The sequence below is a fragment of the Callithrix jacchus genome, chromosome 12 (genome assembly GCF_049354715.1).
Source record: "Callithrix jacchus isolate 240 chromosome 12, calJac240_pri, whole genome shotgun sequence".
NCBI lineage: Eukaryota > Metazoa > Chordata > Mammalia > Primates > Cebidae > Callithrix > Callithrix jacchus.
The window spans coordinates 93,190,023-93,205,992 of record NC_133513.1 but is presented as its reverse complement, the minus strand read 5'-3'; the positions used below and the strand labels follow the sequence as shown (position 1 = coordinate 93,205,992).

The 15,970-nt window shown below is 41.6% G+C and overlaps 1 protein-coding gene and 1 non-coding gene across 14 annotated transcripts in view; one reads left to right on the top strand and one right to left on the bottom strand.

The window, feature by feature from the left end:
* Positions 1-1,015: 1,015 nt before the first annotated feature.
* CWF19L1 (CWF19 like cell cycle control factor 1) overlaps positions 1,016-15,970 on the top strand; it is a 48,964-nt gene continuing 34,009 nt past the window's right edge. For 6 of the 13 annotated variants that reach the window (XR_008475634.2, XR_001914961.4, XM_078346257.1 and 3 more), the window contains exons 1-4: positions 1,016-1,125; positions 11,672-11,756; positions 12,671-12,749; positions 13,334-13,435. Coding sequence is in view for 2 of the 13 variants with exons in the window: in XM_009010133.5 (XP_009008381.1) it covers positions 1,103-1,125; positions 11,672-11,756; positions 12,671-12,749; positions 13,334-13,435 (289 nt within the window). In the remaining 11 variants the exon portion in view is untranslated. The remainder of the gene's footprint in view (positions 1,126-11,671; positions 11,757-12,670; positions 12,750-13,333; positions 13,436-15,970) is intronic. The other 7 variants (XM_035268774.3, XM_035268773.3, XM_078346256.1 and 4 more) reach the window with 3 other exon arrangements.
* Positions 14,618-14,724, bottom strand: LOC118146522 (U6 spliceosomal RNA). The gene has a single exon (XR_004732382.1). It is a non-coding gene; the product is annotated as a U6 spliceosomal RNA (small nuclear RNA).

The following is a 15,970-nucleotide window of genomic DNA, read 5'->3' as shown; positions in this document are numbered from 1 at the left end:
TGGATTAAAATAGACTAGAGACAGAACAAAATGCAAGTGTGAAAAACTTGATTGGATCTTGAATCAAAACAAGCCCCAAATATAAAATCAATTTAGGGGGACAAATGGTGAACTTTAAATATGGATGTATATTAGGTGATATTATTGAATTAATGTTAATTTTCTTAGATGTATTAATAGTATTATGGTTATATAGAAGGCTGTCCTAATCTTATGCATACGGAGGTATTCCTGTTGTGTGCACTTAACTTTCAAATGATTAAGTAAGAATAGAAGGGCTTGGGCATTTTGATAGAAAGACAGCACAAGCAAATTTGGCAACATGCTGAGACTTACTAAATCAAGGTAATAGCCATTATTCTTTTAACTTTTTCTTTTCTGTTTTTTTTTTTTTTTTTTTTTTTTTTTTGAGACGGAGTTTCGCTCTTGTTGTCCAGGCTGGAGTGCAATGGTTTGATCTTGACTCACTGCATCCTCTGCCTCCTAGGTTCAAGCAATTCTCCTGCCTCAGCCCCGCGAGTAGCTGGGATTACAGGCACGCACCACCGTGTCCGGCTAATTTTTGTATTTTTAGTAGAGACGGGCTTTCACCATGTTGCCCAGGATGGTCTTGCACTCCTGACCTCAGGTGATCCACCTGCCTCGGCCTCCCAAAGTGCTGGAATTACAGGTGTGAGCCACTGCGCCAAACCTCTTTTAACTTTTTGATAGATTAAAAACTTAGAAAAAACGTGGATAGAGGGGATCTGTCTTGCCCACTAGCCCGATATGGTTAGGATAGGTTAGAACCCGACATTGTGCTCTGTATTTCCTAGTCGTTCACTCACTTCAAGTGCTCTGAAAAAAAAATTTTTTAAGTCGTAATTGGAATCCTTTTGGTCACTTCCTTTCTCCCTTCACTCCTCACATTCCCTCTTGATTCTTCCTTGAGGCGCAACCACCTGAGAGAGGCTTCTGTCCCTCGGCGCTGTCCGTAAGTAAGTGAACAGTTATTGGCTAGAGCGCGCTGACGTCTGATTGTTGCGCGGTCGCACTTTTCCGAGGAGCGCGGATTAGCAGTCCCAATTTTAGGCGGCGGTCACAACCCACACTTTTTGGACAGATGGCAGAGAAACCGCTGCGCCTGTGAGTGACCCTGAATGGAAGCCTTTCTCTCTGTGTCTCTCTCGTGTGTGTATATGTAGGTGTCCACCCGGGCGGGAGCCTTTCCCATGACAGGAAGGGAGAAGGAAAAGGCGGAGAGACACGGGGCTGCTCAGGAGCTTCGGTCACGTCTTTGCCTGGCCGGTGCTGAGCTCTTTTCCTTGTCCTTTTCGCCTCTGAGGGGGTTTCTCCTGACGACGCTCGTTGGGAGAGGCGGAAGCTCCCAGAGTTAGGCCTCCTCCATCTTAGGGGGCAGTCCTGGCCTCTGACACATCCTTTCCCCTTCGTTTCTCCTGACCCTATTTGTTCACCAAATACTCTAAATCAGCGGGCCCACTGATGAGCCCTGGACAGTGGTGGACAGAGAAGATAGGGACCCTTCCCTGGCGCACGTTTTTTTGGGTGGTGGTTGTGAAGAGAGGGCTTCATTCAGCGAGTATTTATTGAAGAACTGCAGTGTGCCGGACATTGTGCTAGATATTACAACAGATGGAGTTCCTGTCTTAATGGAGCGTATAGCCTAGAGGGACGAGTACTGAGGAATCCAGATAATGGCAGGGCACAGTGGCTCACTCCTGTAATCCCAGCACTTTCGGAGGCTGAGGTGGTAGGATCACTTAAGGTCAGGAGTTCGAGACCAGCCTTGCCAACATGGTGACACCCCATTTCTACTAATAATAAAAAAATTAGCCAGACGTAGTGATGTGTGCCTGTAATCCCATCTACTCGGGAGGCGGAGGCAGATCAATCGCTTGAACCCAGAGGCAGACGTTGCACAGCGAGCCGAGATTGCACCACTGGACTCCAGCCTGGGTAACAGAGCGAGGGTCTGTCAAAAAAAAAAAAAGAAGAAGAAAAAAAAAAAAATCCAGTTAAATGTGAAGTGACTATAGTGATAGGGACAGGTGCAGTGGCTCACATCTATAATCCCAACGACTCGGGAGGGTGAGGCAGGAGGATCGCTTGAGCCTAGGGATTCAAGACCAGCTTGGGCAATATGGCAAGGCCCCATCTCTACCTAAAGGAAAAAAAAAAATTACCCAGCGTGGTGGTGCCAGCTGATTGGGAGACTGAAGCGGGAGGACCACCTGAGCCTGGGGAGGTCGAGGCTGCAGTGAGCTGTGATCGTGTCACTGCTCTCCAGCCTGGGTGACAAATTGAAACCCTATTTCAGAAAAAAATTGCAATAGTGGTAAATTTTAGGAAGAAAAGGTTTGAGGTTCTGGGAGAATGCGTAAGAGGGGTATTTGGCTTAATGGTAGGAGTCAAGAAGACTTTTCAAAAAAGTTAGGATTGAGCCTTGGTAAATACAGTAATACATTGCTTAACAGCAGGGTTATCTTCTGAGAAATGAGTTGTTAGGCGATTTCATCATTGTGCAAACATCCTTGAGTGTACTTACACAGGCCTAGATGGTATGGCTTCCTGTTCCATCTAGGCTATATGATATAATCTGTTGCTCCTAGGCTACAAAGCTGTACAGCATGTTACTGTGCTGAATACTGTAGGCAATTGTAACATAATGGTATTTTTGTATTTAATATAGAAAGGGTATAGTGAAAATACTGTATATAGAAAAAAAATGGGTACACCTCTGTAGGACACTTAGAATGAATGGAGTTTGCAGAACTGAAAATTTCTCTGAGTGAGTCGGTAAGAGGTGAGTGAATATTTTACTTTACACTGTTGTAGACTATGAGTACTGTACACTTCACCTATATTAAATTTATAGAAACATTATTAGTATTCAACAATAAATCTTAGTTTACTGTAGCTTTTACTTTATAAACTTTAAGTTTTTTTTAACTTTTTGACTCGTTATAAAACTTAGCTTAAGACACAAAACACATTGTACAACTGTACAAAAATATTTCCTTTATATCCTTCTTCTACAAGCTTTTTTCTATTAATTTTTTTTTCATTTTACCTTTTAAACTTTTTTTTTTTTTTTTTTTGAGACAGGGTCTCCCTGTTGCCCAGGCTGGAGTGCAGTTGTGTAATCATGGCTTACTGTAGCCTCAACCTCCTGGGCTCAAGTGATTCTCCCACCTCAGCCTCCTGAGTAGCTGGCACTAAGGCACAAGCCACCACACTTGGCTAATTTTTGTATTTTTTGTAGAGCTGTGGTGTTGCTATGTTACCCAGGCTAGTCTTGAACTCCTGGGCTCAAGTGAACATCCTGCCTCAGCCTCCCAAAGTGCTGGGTTTACAGGCATGAGCCACTGTGCCTGGCTTTAAACTTTTTTTGTTACAAATTAAGACACAAACACACACATAAGTCTAGGCCTACACAGAATCAGGATCATCAGTATTACTGGCTTCTACCTCCATATCTTGTCCCACTGGAAGGGCTTCAGTAGTAATATGCATAAAGCTGTCATCTCCTATGATAACAATGCCTGAGGCTCTTTTACAGTTAATTTTTTTTCTTTCAATAAGTCGGAGTATAGTTTAAAATGACAGTAAATAGTATAACATAATAGCTGGGTGCAGTGGCTCATGCCTGTAATCCCAGCACTTTGGGAGGCTGAGGCATGCAGATCATGAGGTCAGGAGTTTGAGACCAGCTTGGCCAACATGGTGAAACCCAGTCTCTACTAAAAATACAAAAATTAGCTATAGTCCCAGCTACTTGGGAGGCTGAGGCAGGAGAATCACTTGAACCCTGGATGTGGAGGTTACAGTGAGCTGAGATGGGCCACTGCACTCCAGCCTGGTGACAGAGCGAGACTCTGTCTCAAAAAAAAAGTGTATAGCATACTAAATATTGTATATAAACCAATTATTGTCAAATATCTACTGTACATAACTGTATGTGCTATACTTTTTATAACCACCAGCCCAGTAGGTTTGTTGTTCTACCAGCATTACCACAAACAAATGAGTAATACATTGCACTATGATGTTACAGATGGCTAGGAGGACATCACTAGGTGATAGGAATTTTTCAGTTTCAATATAATCTTAATGGGACCACTGTCATATATATAGTCCTTTGTTGACTGAAACATTGTTATGTGGCATATAACTGTATTTTTGTCTTTAACTTAAAAAGGTTACCAAAATGTTTAAGAACACCTTGGCATGGTTCAGTTTTCATTTTGGAAAGTAGTTCTGGCTGCAATGTGGAGAACAAATCGGAGCCAAAGCAGAGAACAGCTGAAATTAGGTAGAATGATGACAGAGAAAAGTTTAGGGATTCAAGGTTTATTAAGGAAGTGAAATCAACAAGTCTTGTGATGGTTTAATTGTGAGTGAAAAGGAGTAGGCCCTGTTGGGTCATAGGTTTCTATCTTTATTCAGTGGGATAGAGAACACCAGAAAAGGGCCCAGATCAGGAGATGAGGCACCTCGTGATGTATAAACTGGACATTGGATCTCACAGAAACAGTGATAATTCCATGTGACAACTGTGATGGAAGAAATGCAGGATCATGTGGGAACACTCAAAATTGGTAACTGATAGGTATTAGAAGGCTTCCTAGAGGAGGCGGTGCTCAAAATATAAATAAAAGTGCTGTTAGTTTATGACAGAGCTTGCTTTGAAATGCTATAATATGACTTTCTAAGGTTTTGAGACGGGGATGACTTCTGAGCCAGCCAGGAAAGCTTCAGAAATGTGCTAGACCTTGAAGGATGGGAAAAACTTAGATTCAGGATGGGTAGGGTGGACCTATTAGGTAGTTACTTCCCCTAGGGATGACAGAGGTAGAGTAATCAAATTCCAGTAGGTAAGGTTTCAGTTAAGAAAACTTGGAGAAAGCACTAGAAAGATGACCTGTCAGGGCCTGTGGAAAGCTGTGGTTCCATAGGCAGTGGAGAACCACTCAATGTTTTTGAGGAAAGAACATTAAACTGATGACTAAATGTAGGATGCATAGGAAGAAGAGAAGGCGTTAGATGAAATATAAGCATATCCTCTACTTTGAATCTAATACTAGAGTCATTGTATTTTTCTCTGATTCTTCCTTCGCCATAACAGAACTCAGTTGCTCAGCCTTGCAGTTATCCTCTGTTCCTACTTCTTCATTTCCCATCCTACTTCCCCACTGCAGTTTGTTTTCAGATTCTAAATTTCTCATCTGTTTCTCTCCTTATCTTCATTAGTCATTGACTTTCTTGTTGATATTTTTGCTTATAATCACCTCTTCCTCCAGACCATCTTTTACTGTGACTAAAATGATCTTTGTAAAGCAGATAAGATCATGGCACCGGGCATGGTAGCTCACAACTGTAATCCCAGCACTTTGGAAGGCTGAGGTGGGCGGATAACCTGAAGTCAGGAGTTTTGAGAGCAGTCTGGCCAAGATGGTGAAACTCCATCTCTATTAAAAATAAAAAATTGAGAGGGAATAATCCAAGATGGCCGATCGCTAACATCTCGGGATTGCAGCTTTCAGTGGAAGGATAGAAAACTAGAGGACACCACACTTTCAGACAAATTCTGGTCGCTCACGGAGCAGAAGAACCCCAGTGGAGGAGTGACATGGGTTGCCAGCATGACTCTTGTGGCCGGTGCAGCGGTTTCACCGGCACCTCGGCGCGGCAGCTCTCAGAGCAGAGTAAACAGGGCTGGCTCCCCTTCCGACCGAGGTTTGGAGGACCCACACGGGTCCCCAGCACGACTCCTGAGGCTGGTGCAGTGGCTGTGACGGCACCTCAGCGCAGAGTAAACAAGTCTGGTTCCCGTTCTGACCGAGGTTTGGAGCCCTGGGAAGGCAGAATCGCCTATTATGGACACAAGAAGGAAGCCAGACAGGAGAATCCTGGGCAGAAAAGCACCATCAGTCTTAACGCAGCTGTTCTGGCCCTGGAAACTAACAGTTTGGATGTCCACTCAAGAGACCTAATCTGAAAATTGGTAATTTCAAAGACGACAGGAGGATAAAGTTACAATGATGGGAAGAAACCAGCGTAAAAAGGCTGAGAATACTCAAAATCAGAACGCCTCTCCCTCTAAAGATGATCACAGTTCCACATCAACAATAGAACAAGGCTTGATGGAGAACGAGCGCATCCCAATAACAGAATCACACTTTAGGGAATGTATAATAAGAAACTTCTATGAGTTAAAAGAACATGTTGTAGCCCAACGTAAAGAAACTAGGAACTTTGAAAAAAGGTTTGATGAAATCCTATTGAGAATAGACAACTTAGAGAGGAATATAAGTGAATTAATGGAACTGAAGAATACAGTACAGGAACTCTGAGAAGTATGCACAGGTTTAAACACTCGAATTGTTCAAGCAGAAGAAAGGATATCAGAGGTCAAAGTCCAACTTAATGAAAGAAAACAAGAAGACAAGATCAGAGAAAAAAGGATAAAAAGGAATGAGCAAAGTCTCCAAGAAATGTGGGACTATGTGAAAAGACCAAATTTACGTTTGATAGGTGTACCTGAATGCGACGGAGAGAATGAACCCAAGCTGGAAAATACCCTTCAGGATATTATTCAGGAAAATTTTCCTGAACTAGCAAAGCAGGTCAGTATTCAACCCCAGGTAATACAGAGAACACCACAAAGATATTCCTCAAGAAGAGCAACATAATCGTTAGATTCACCAGGGTTGAAACGAAGGAGGAAATACTAAGGGCAGCCAGAGAGAAAGGTCAGGTTACCCACAAAGGCAAGCCTATCAGACTTACAGCAGATCTCTCAGCAGAAACTCTACAAGCCAGAAGAGAGTGGGGGCCAATATTCAACATCCTCCAAGAACAGAACCTTCAGCCCAGAATTTCATATCCAGCCAAACTAAGCTTTACAACTGAAGGAAACATAAAATCTTTTATGAACAAGCAAGTACTCAGAGATTTTATTACTACCAGGCCTGCTTTACAAGAGCTTCTGAAAGAGGCATTACACACAGAAAGAAACAACCAGTATTAGCCTTTCTAAAAATATACCAAAAGATAAAGAGCACCAACATAAAGAAGAATTTACATCAAGGAATAGATAAAACAGCCAGTTAACATCAAATGGCAGTAACCCTAAATTTAAATCGACGCAATCCCCCAATCAAAAGACACAGCCAAAACCCAATGGCATGTTACATCCAGACCTGTTTCACATGCAAGGATACACAAAGACTCAAAACAAAGGGATGGAGGAAGATTTACCAACCAAATGGAGAGCAAAAATAAATAAATAAATAAATAAAAATCAGGAGTTCCAATTCTCGTAGCAGATAAAATAGATTTTAAAGCAACAAAGATATAGTGGTAAAAGGATCAATGCAACAACAAGAGCTAACGATCCTAACACCCAGATACATAGAGACTTAGATTCAGTGAAACAGAAAATTAATAAGGATATCAAGGACTCGAACTCAGATCTGGAACAAGTAAACTTAATAAATATTTATAGAGCTCTCCACTTCAAGTACACAAAATATACATTCTTGTCAATAACACATCACACCTACTCATAGGTTTAAATGAAACATTGATTGGCCATTAATACCCAGTTTTTTTCAGAATAAAGCAATATTTCCGTTCACCCTCTTTCTCTTCCTCTTTCTTCCTCTCCTTTACTAATTTTTTTTCTTTCCTTCTCTCAAAAAAAAAAAAAAAAAAAAACAACTTGTAAACTTCTAGATCCAGGTCGGCAATGTCTCTCTCATTGCTTGATTTCCTTCCTTCCCTTCCCTCCCTCCCTCCCTCCCTCCCTCCCTCCCTCTCCCCCTCCCCCCTTCCTCCCTTCCTTCCTTCCTTCATCCCTTCCTCCCTCCCTTCCTCCTTCTCTCTCTTCCTGCCTTCCTCCCAAAAAATAAAAATAAATTAAAAATTAGCCAGGTGTGGTTTTGGGCATGGTTTTATGTAATCCCACACACATATATATGTGTGTGTGTGTGTGTGTGTGTGTGTGTGTGTGTGTGGCTTGGTGCGGTGGCTCATGCTTGTAATCCCAACACGTTGGGAGGTCGAAGTGGGTGGATCACCTGAGGTAAGGAGTTTGAGACCAGCTTGGCCAATATGGTGAAACTCTGTCTCTACTAAAAATACAAAAAATCAGCTGGGCATGGTGGTGCATGCCTGTAATCCCAGCTACTTGTGAGGCTGAGGCAGGAGAATTGCTTGAACTTGGGAAGTAGTGGTTGCAGTGAGCTGAGATTGCACCATTGCACTCCAGTCTGGGTAACAGAGTGAGACTTTGTCTCAAAAAAAAAAAAGTGAGGTGGACACACAAAACAATAAATTTTTTTTTTTTTTTTTTTTTTTTTTAGGGAGGGAAGGAGGATGGGAGGAAGGCAGGAAGGGAGGGAAGGAGGAAGGGAGGGAGGAAGGAAGGGAGGAGGGGGGAGGGAGGGAAAGGAAGGAAAGGAAAGGAAAGAATTCAATCAATGAGAGAGACATTGTCAACCTGGATCTAGAGGTATACAAGTTGATTTCTTTTTTTGAGAGAAGGAAAGAAGAAAATAATGAGTAAAGGAGAGAAAGAAAAAGGAAGAGAGAGAGGGAGGATGAACAGAAATATTGCTTTATTCTGAAAAAAAAGGGGTATTAATAATGGCCAATGTTTCATTTAAACCTATGAGTAGATGTGATGTGGTATTGACAAGAATGTATATTTTATGTATTTGAAGTGGAGAGCTCTATAAATATTTATTAAGTTTTACTTTTTCCGGATCTGAGTTTGAGTCCTTGATATCCTTATTAATTTTCTGTCTCATTGAATCTAAGCCTCTATGTATCCTATGTGTTAGGATCGTTAGCTCTTGTTGTTGTATTGATCCTTTTACCACTGTATTTTTGTTGCTTTTAAATCTATTTTATCCGCTACGAGAATTGTAACTCCTGCTTATTTATTTATTTATTTTTGCTCTCCATTTGGTTGGTAAATCTTTCTCCATCCCTTTGAGTCTTTGTGTATCCTTGCATGTGAAACAGGTCTGGATGTAACATGCCGTTGGGTTTTGGCTGTGTCTTTTGATTGGGGGATTTAGTCGATTTAAATTTAGGGTTACTGCCATTTGATGTTAACTGGCTATTTTATCCATTCATTGATGAAAATTCTTCTTTATGTTGGTGCTCTTTACTTTTTGGTATATTTTTAGTAAGGCTAATACTGGTTGTTTCTTTCTGTGTGTAATGCCTCTTTCAGAAGCTCTTGTAAAGCACGCCTGGTGGTAATAAAATCTCTGAGTACTTGCTTGTTCATAAAAGATTTTATGTTTCCTTCAGTTGTGAAGCTTAGTTTGGCTGGATATGAAATTCTGGGCTGAAGGTTCTGTTCTTGGAGGATGTTGAATATTGGCCCCCACTCTCTTGGCTTGTAGAGTTTCTGCTGAGAGATCTGCTGTAAGTCTGATAGGCTTGCCTTTGTGGGTAACCTGACCTTTCTCTCTGGCTGCCCTTAGTATTTCCTCCTTCGTTTCAACCCTGGTGAATCTAACGATTATGTTGCTCTTCTTGAGGAATATCTTTGTGGTGTTCTCTGTATTACCTGGGGTTGAATATTGACCTGCTTTGCTAGTTCAGGAAAATTTTCCTGAATAATATCCTGAAGGGTATTTTCCAGCTTGGGTTCATTCTCTCCGTCGCATTCAGGTACACCTATCAAACGTAAATTTGGTCTTTTCACATAGTCCCACATTTCTTGGAGACTTTGCTCATTCCTTTTTATCCTTTTTTCTCTGATCTTGTCTTCTTGTTTTCTTTCATTAAGTTGGACTTTGACCTCTGATATCCTTTCTTCTGCTTGAACAATTCGAGTGTTTAAACCTGTGCATACTTCTCGGAGTTCCTGTATTATATTCTTCAGTTCCATTAATTCACTTATATTCCTCTCTAAGTTGTCTATTCTCAATAGGATTTCATCAAACCTTTTTTCAAAGTTCCTAGTTTCTTTACGTTGGGCTACAACATGTTCTTTTAACTCACAGAAGTTTCTTATTATACATTCCTTGAAGAATGATTCTGTCATTGGGATGCGCTCGTTCTCCGTCAAGCCTTGTTCCATTGTTGATGTGGAACTGTGATCATCTTTAGAGGGAGAGGCGTTCTGATTTTGAGTATTCTCAGCCTTTTTACGCTGGTTTCTTCCCATCATTGTAACTTTATCCTCCTGTCGTCTTTGAAATTACCAACTTTCAGATTAGGTCTCTTGAGTGGACGTCCAAGTTGTTAGTTTCCAGGGCCAGAACAGCTGCGTTAAGACTGATGGTGCTTTTCTGCCCAGGATTCTCCTGTCTGGCTTCCTTCTTGTGTCCGTACTGGGCGACTCTGCCTTCCCCGGGCTCCAAACCTTGGTCAGAAGGGGAGCCATTCTCGTTTACTCTGCTCCGAGAGCTGCCGCGCTGAGGTGCCGTCAGCCGCTGCACTGGTCTCAGGAGTCGTGCTGGGGACCCGTGTGGGTCCTCCAAACCGCGGTCAGAAGGGGAGCCGGCCCTGTTTACTCTGCTCCGAGAGCTGCTGCGCCGAGGTGCCGGCGAAGCCACTGCGCCGGCCACAAGAGTCGCGCTGGTGGCCCGTGTGGGTCCTCCAAGCCTCGGTCAGAAGGGGAGCCAGCCCTGTTTACTCTGCTCCAAGAGCTGCTGTGCCGAGGTGCTGGCGAAACCGCTGCGCCGGCCACAAGGGTCACGCTGGCGACCCGTGTGGTTCCTCCACTGGGGATCTTCTGCTCCGTGAGCGACCAGAATTTGTCTGAAAGTGTGGCGTCCTCTAGTTCTCTGCACTTTGACTGAAAGCTGCAATCCCGAGCTGTTATCGATGGGCCATCTTGGATCGTTCCCAACAATAAAATTTTAATGTTTCAAGATGAGTTAAAAGACATTAAGAAAATTATAGTGCCATGGGAAAACCATGTAAATCAGAATTAGGAAAACTCAGAAATGAGATGGTAGTAAAAGTCACTTCACAATCTACGGCCAGTTTACCTTACCAACATCAGTTCTTGCCATTTTCTACCTCCTGCCCCATAATTTGACACATACCTCCTGTGGTAGCCCTTTTCTGATAGATTTATAATGATTAGAGTGTCTTCCTTTCCTTGATTATAAACTCTTTGACGCTTAAACCGAGTCTTCCTCCACCTTGTACTGCTAACATGTTCTTAGCGTAGTTTACTTGGCATGTTGTACTTAACAAATTGTAGGAATCCAGTTTGCTTACCAAATGAATGACTGAAGCTCTGTAATAAGATAGTAGAAGTCAAAATAAAAAGGATAGAATGAATGTGAAAGATGTTTGGAAAAAGGGATTGATGGGACTTGGTGACTGGATCAGGGATTTTTGATACTTGTTGACCATGTCAGCTATAGACATGGGCACAAAACTTAGGAATGAGGAAAAGAAGCTGGCTTAGTTGTGGAGTAAATGACAAGCTAAAGTTTGGATATGGCGAGTGGGAGGCGTTGGTGAGACTCTCAGTGGATCTGCCCAGTGCACTGAACCTTGTAAGGTAACTGCAGAGAGACCAGATCATCTATCTATCTAATCCATCCAAAAGACTAGTATATAGGAAACCTGGCAGGCCCATTTCTTCCTGAATTGCTATAATCTCAAATCTGTGTTATCTCTTTGTTTGCAGCTTGGCTTGTGGAGATGTTGAAGGAAAGTTTGATATTTTATTCAATAGAGTTCGAGCAATTCAGAAGAAAAGTGGAAATTTTGATGTAAGATGTTTGTTTTTACTGAATTTAGTTTTACCTTTGTAGTCATAAATAAAAATAAAGTTCGAGCTCCTTTAGGTCTTGATTAAATACATACTCACCATTTTTGTTAAATTGAGTTCCCTTCATGAGCATAGGAACTCAGGAGCTTCTGAGTGGTTGGGGGAGGGAGACCTATTTACTATTTACTGTTGACCTTTATGTTTTTTGAAGTTGAATTTTGTTACTTTATCATTGTACAAAAAACTGAAAACAGACTAGCAACACTTCCCTAAGTGATTCTGACCCCTAGGTTTGTGAGGCACAGATCTATTTTATGAATTTGGTGTGGGTTAAGTCAGATAACATATATGCCACTGCTTCACAAGCTTAAGAGCCCTACATGAATGTTAAACTCCTGAGAGTACAGCAGAGAGTATTCCAGGTATGAGGATAATTTGTTCATTGGGTTAAAGGTTGAGTAAAGAAAACAGGCAGGAAATGTGTTTTTTATGCTTTGTATTTCTAAGAGTTTCTAATATTTTAAATTTTTTGTTTCACATGGGGATTCTTTAAAGATCTATTTCTCTGTGACTGTATATTCCAGGGAAGGATACATGGAGAGAGTTATGAGTGGCAGAGTGGGACTGGGAATATTTGAGGAGCACTTGAATTCTAACTTGTTTTAAAAGTTTAGTTCCTTGACTCTCTTACCCATCTCTAAGTTGAATTTGACAGCCAGAGAGCCAAAACTTAATAATTCATAGAATCAGTAACTATTACAATTGCTGCTAATGAATTGTATATTGAAATCTGCAAATTTATTAAGAATAAAAAACTGATTTGAAACTATTAAATAACTAGTTGAATGTTACTATTAATTATGTACTGTTTGGTATTTTAAAATCTTATATATCTGTTTAAAAAACTCATTTTAGCTGCTGTTGTGTGTAGGAAATTTCTTTGGCTCCACCCCAGATGCTGAATGGGAGGAGTATAAGACTGGCATCAAGAAAGGTATAGAAATTATTTTTATTTAACATATGATTTCTAATAAAATTTCAAGGGCCACAGTTCTTTCTGAGTTGTTTTTCATTATTTAAGAATTTCCTGGCTGGGCGCTGTGGCTCACGCCTGTAATCCCAGCACTTTGGGAGGCCAAGGCAGGCAGATCACCTGAAGTCAGGAGTTCGAGAGCAGCCTGGCCAACATGATGCAACCCTGTCGCTACAAAAAATATAAAAATTAGCTGGGCTTGGTGGTGCACACCTGTAATCCCAGCTCCTCAGGAGACTGAGGGAGCAAAATTGCCTGAACCCGGGAGTCAGGGTTTGCAGTGAGCCAAGATTGTGTCACTGCACTCCAGCTTGGGTGACAGAGCAAGGCTCTGTCCTCAAAAAGAAAAAAAAAGTCAAGTTACAAGGTTTTGTGTAGTATATCCTTAGTGGACAGCACTTCTGCATTTAGGACTGCTATGTGGGGAATGTGAATACATGGACTATTTACTTTTGCTATAAGTATTTTTTTCTATAGAGAAGCATTTCTCAAGTTCTGAAGCAGATCTGGTAACTATATGGTGTCATGTCTGTTTCCCTCACTAGCTCCTATTCAGACATATGTGCTTGGTGCTAATAACCAGGAAACAGTAAAATATTTCCAGGATGCTGATGGATGTGAATTAGCTGAAAACATTACTTATCTGGGTAAGCTGATATTTGTTGTATTTGTTTTTTTTTGTTTTTTTGAGATGGAGTCTTGCTCTATTGGCCAGGCTGGAGTACAGTGGTGCAATCTCAGCTCACTGCAACCTTTGCCTCCCATGTTCAAGTGATTCTCCTGCCTCCTGAATAGCTGGGATTACAGGCACGTGCCACCACCACGTCTGGCTAATTTTTAGTATTTTTAGTAGAGATGGGTTTCACTATGTTAGCCAGGATAGTCTTGATCTCCTGACCTCTTGATCTACCCACTTTGGCCTCCCAAAGTGCTGGGATTACAGGTGTGAGCCCCTGTGCCTGGCTGATATTTGTTGTATTTGTAATGAACGTAATATAGTATTCTCAGGAATTAGTTTCCCAGAAAATTTTTGGCCAGATTTTTCGGTGTTGACAGCCTGAGATAATGGGGGTTGGAGGATTCTTTCCCGAAGTCTGTATATGTGCTGCTATGCCCTTAGGACAATGCCCATAGGATGGTGGCATTTTTCCTTTATTTTCTGTACCACTTAGCCCCAATCTCGTTGTGTTCCCACAACGTAATACGTACTTGTTTAGCCAACCGAAGAGATAAACTGCTTGTCTACAGTGTATGAAATACTTAAGGAATAAACTATGTTTAAATAAAGGAAATGTCATGTATGTGGCCTTACCATACAATCTTGGTAGATATATACAGCTTACTTGTTGATTAGGCTTCCACCTCGTGATAGGTCTAGGTTTCACTCGTAAGGTTTTGGCAACTCGAGTTTTTAATGCTATTCTTTTGGGTTTTTTACTCTTTTTTTTTTACTCTCCTTTTTCTGGTTCCAGGTACACTATTTGGTTCCTGCTTAAAGTTATTTCCTCCACAACCCTCTCTATTGCTTTCAAGTGGCTCTTTCAATGTCTGGCCATTTTCAAAACTACTCTTAAATTTTGCTTTTGTTACCCACCCCCCACCCCGCCACCTGCTGGTCTGCTGCCTCTTAGATCATTCAACTCATTTTTTTCTCTAGAAAGCTTCTGCATTTCCTTTGCTGTAAATGTCTCTCTCTCCTTCCCTGTCATAGTTCATCTGGGCCTTAATCTCTGTTTGGCTATGGCCCTCATGTTAGCAGTCTTATTTTGCACTAATTCTATAGGGCTTCTTTAAGCAAAAATTGAAGGAAGGACTTTATTTGTTGTTGTTGTAATATGGAACTCTTCATGAATTTGCATGTCATTCTCGTTCAGGTGCCATGCTAATATTCCCTCTATCTTTCCAGTTGTAGTATATGTGCTGCTGAAGTGAGCACTGTTTTTTTATTTTTATTTTTATTATTTTTTTTGAGACGGAGTTTTGCTCTTGTTGCCCAGGCTTAGAGTGCAATGGCACGATCTCAGCTCACCACAACCTCCGCCTCCTGGGTTCAAGTGATTCTCCTGCCTCAGCCTCCTGAGTAGCTGGGATTACAGCCACCATGCCTGGCTAATTTTTTGTATTTTTCTAGAGACAGCGTTTCTTCTCCAAATTGGTCTCAAACTCCCAACCTCAGGTGATCCGCCTGCCTCGGTCTCCCAAAGTGCTGGGACTACAGGCATGAGCCACTGCACCCGGCCTGTTTTTTATTTTTGACTACAGGTGTGAGATACACATTTTCAAATTCTGTTGTAGATTTTAACATGGGCCTGATGTATGGCAGTTCTTGGTATAATTTTTAGATTTGGATTAAGGGCATTATTGTAGATATTTGGCAGCCATTTTACTATGTAAATTTAGTATTAGGAGTAGAAAGAGCTGCTGAGGTACTTGGGTTATTTCTGTGAAATAGATTTTTTGGATCCAGTAGAAGGATCAAGCAATGAACTTGGCAGTGAACATGAGATGGTGAGCTTGAAGTACTGGTAGGATATTCAACATATAGTTGGAAGTGAGAGTTCTTTTTTTCTTGAGGTGGAGTTTTTCCCCAGTTGGATTGCAATGGCACAGTCTCAGCTCACTGCAGTCTCTGCCTCCTGGATTCAAGCGATTCTCCTGCCTCAGCTTTCTGAGTAGCTGGGATTATAGGTGTGTGCCACTGTGCCTGGCTAATTTTGTATTTTTTAGTAGAGACAGGGTTTCACCATGTTGTTCAGGCTGGTCTCAGACTCCTGACCTCACGTGATCCAACTGCCTTGGCCTACCAAAGTGCTAGGATTACAGGCATGAGCCACCTTGCCCAGCCTGAGAGTTCTTTCTAGAGTATCAATGTTGAAGAGTATAGACTTTGGGGAGTTGGTCCCATAATGATGAAAAACAGAGCTGAGAAGAGGATCAAATTATTAAGGAAGAAATACAATCAGAAGGAAAGCAGGTAGATGATAGTACGTTGGTGGGTGGGGATGGGATGGTATATCTTCATCTAAGGGGTAGGAAAAGAGACATAAAAGTACTTAGAGTACTGTTTGAGAGGTAAAGATACTGTCAACTTCATAGAATCTAAGTGAAGAGAACATAGTTTCAGGAGAACATGGGCATATATAGGGTGACCTTTAAGAGAGTGATAGGAGAGGGAAACTGAT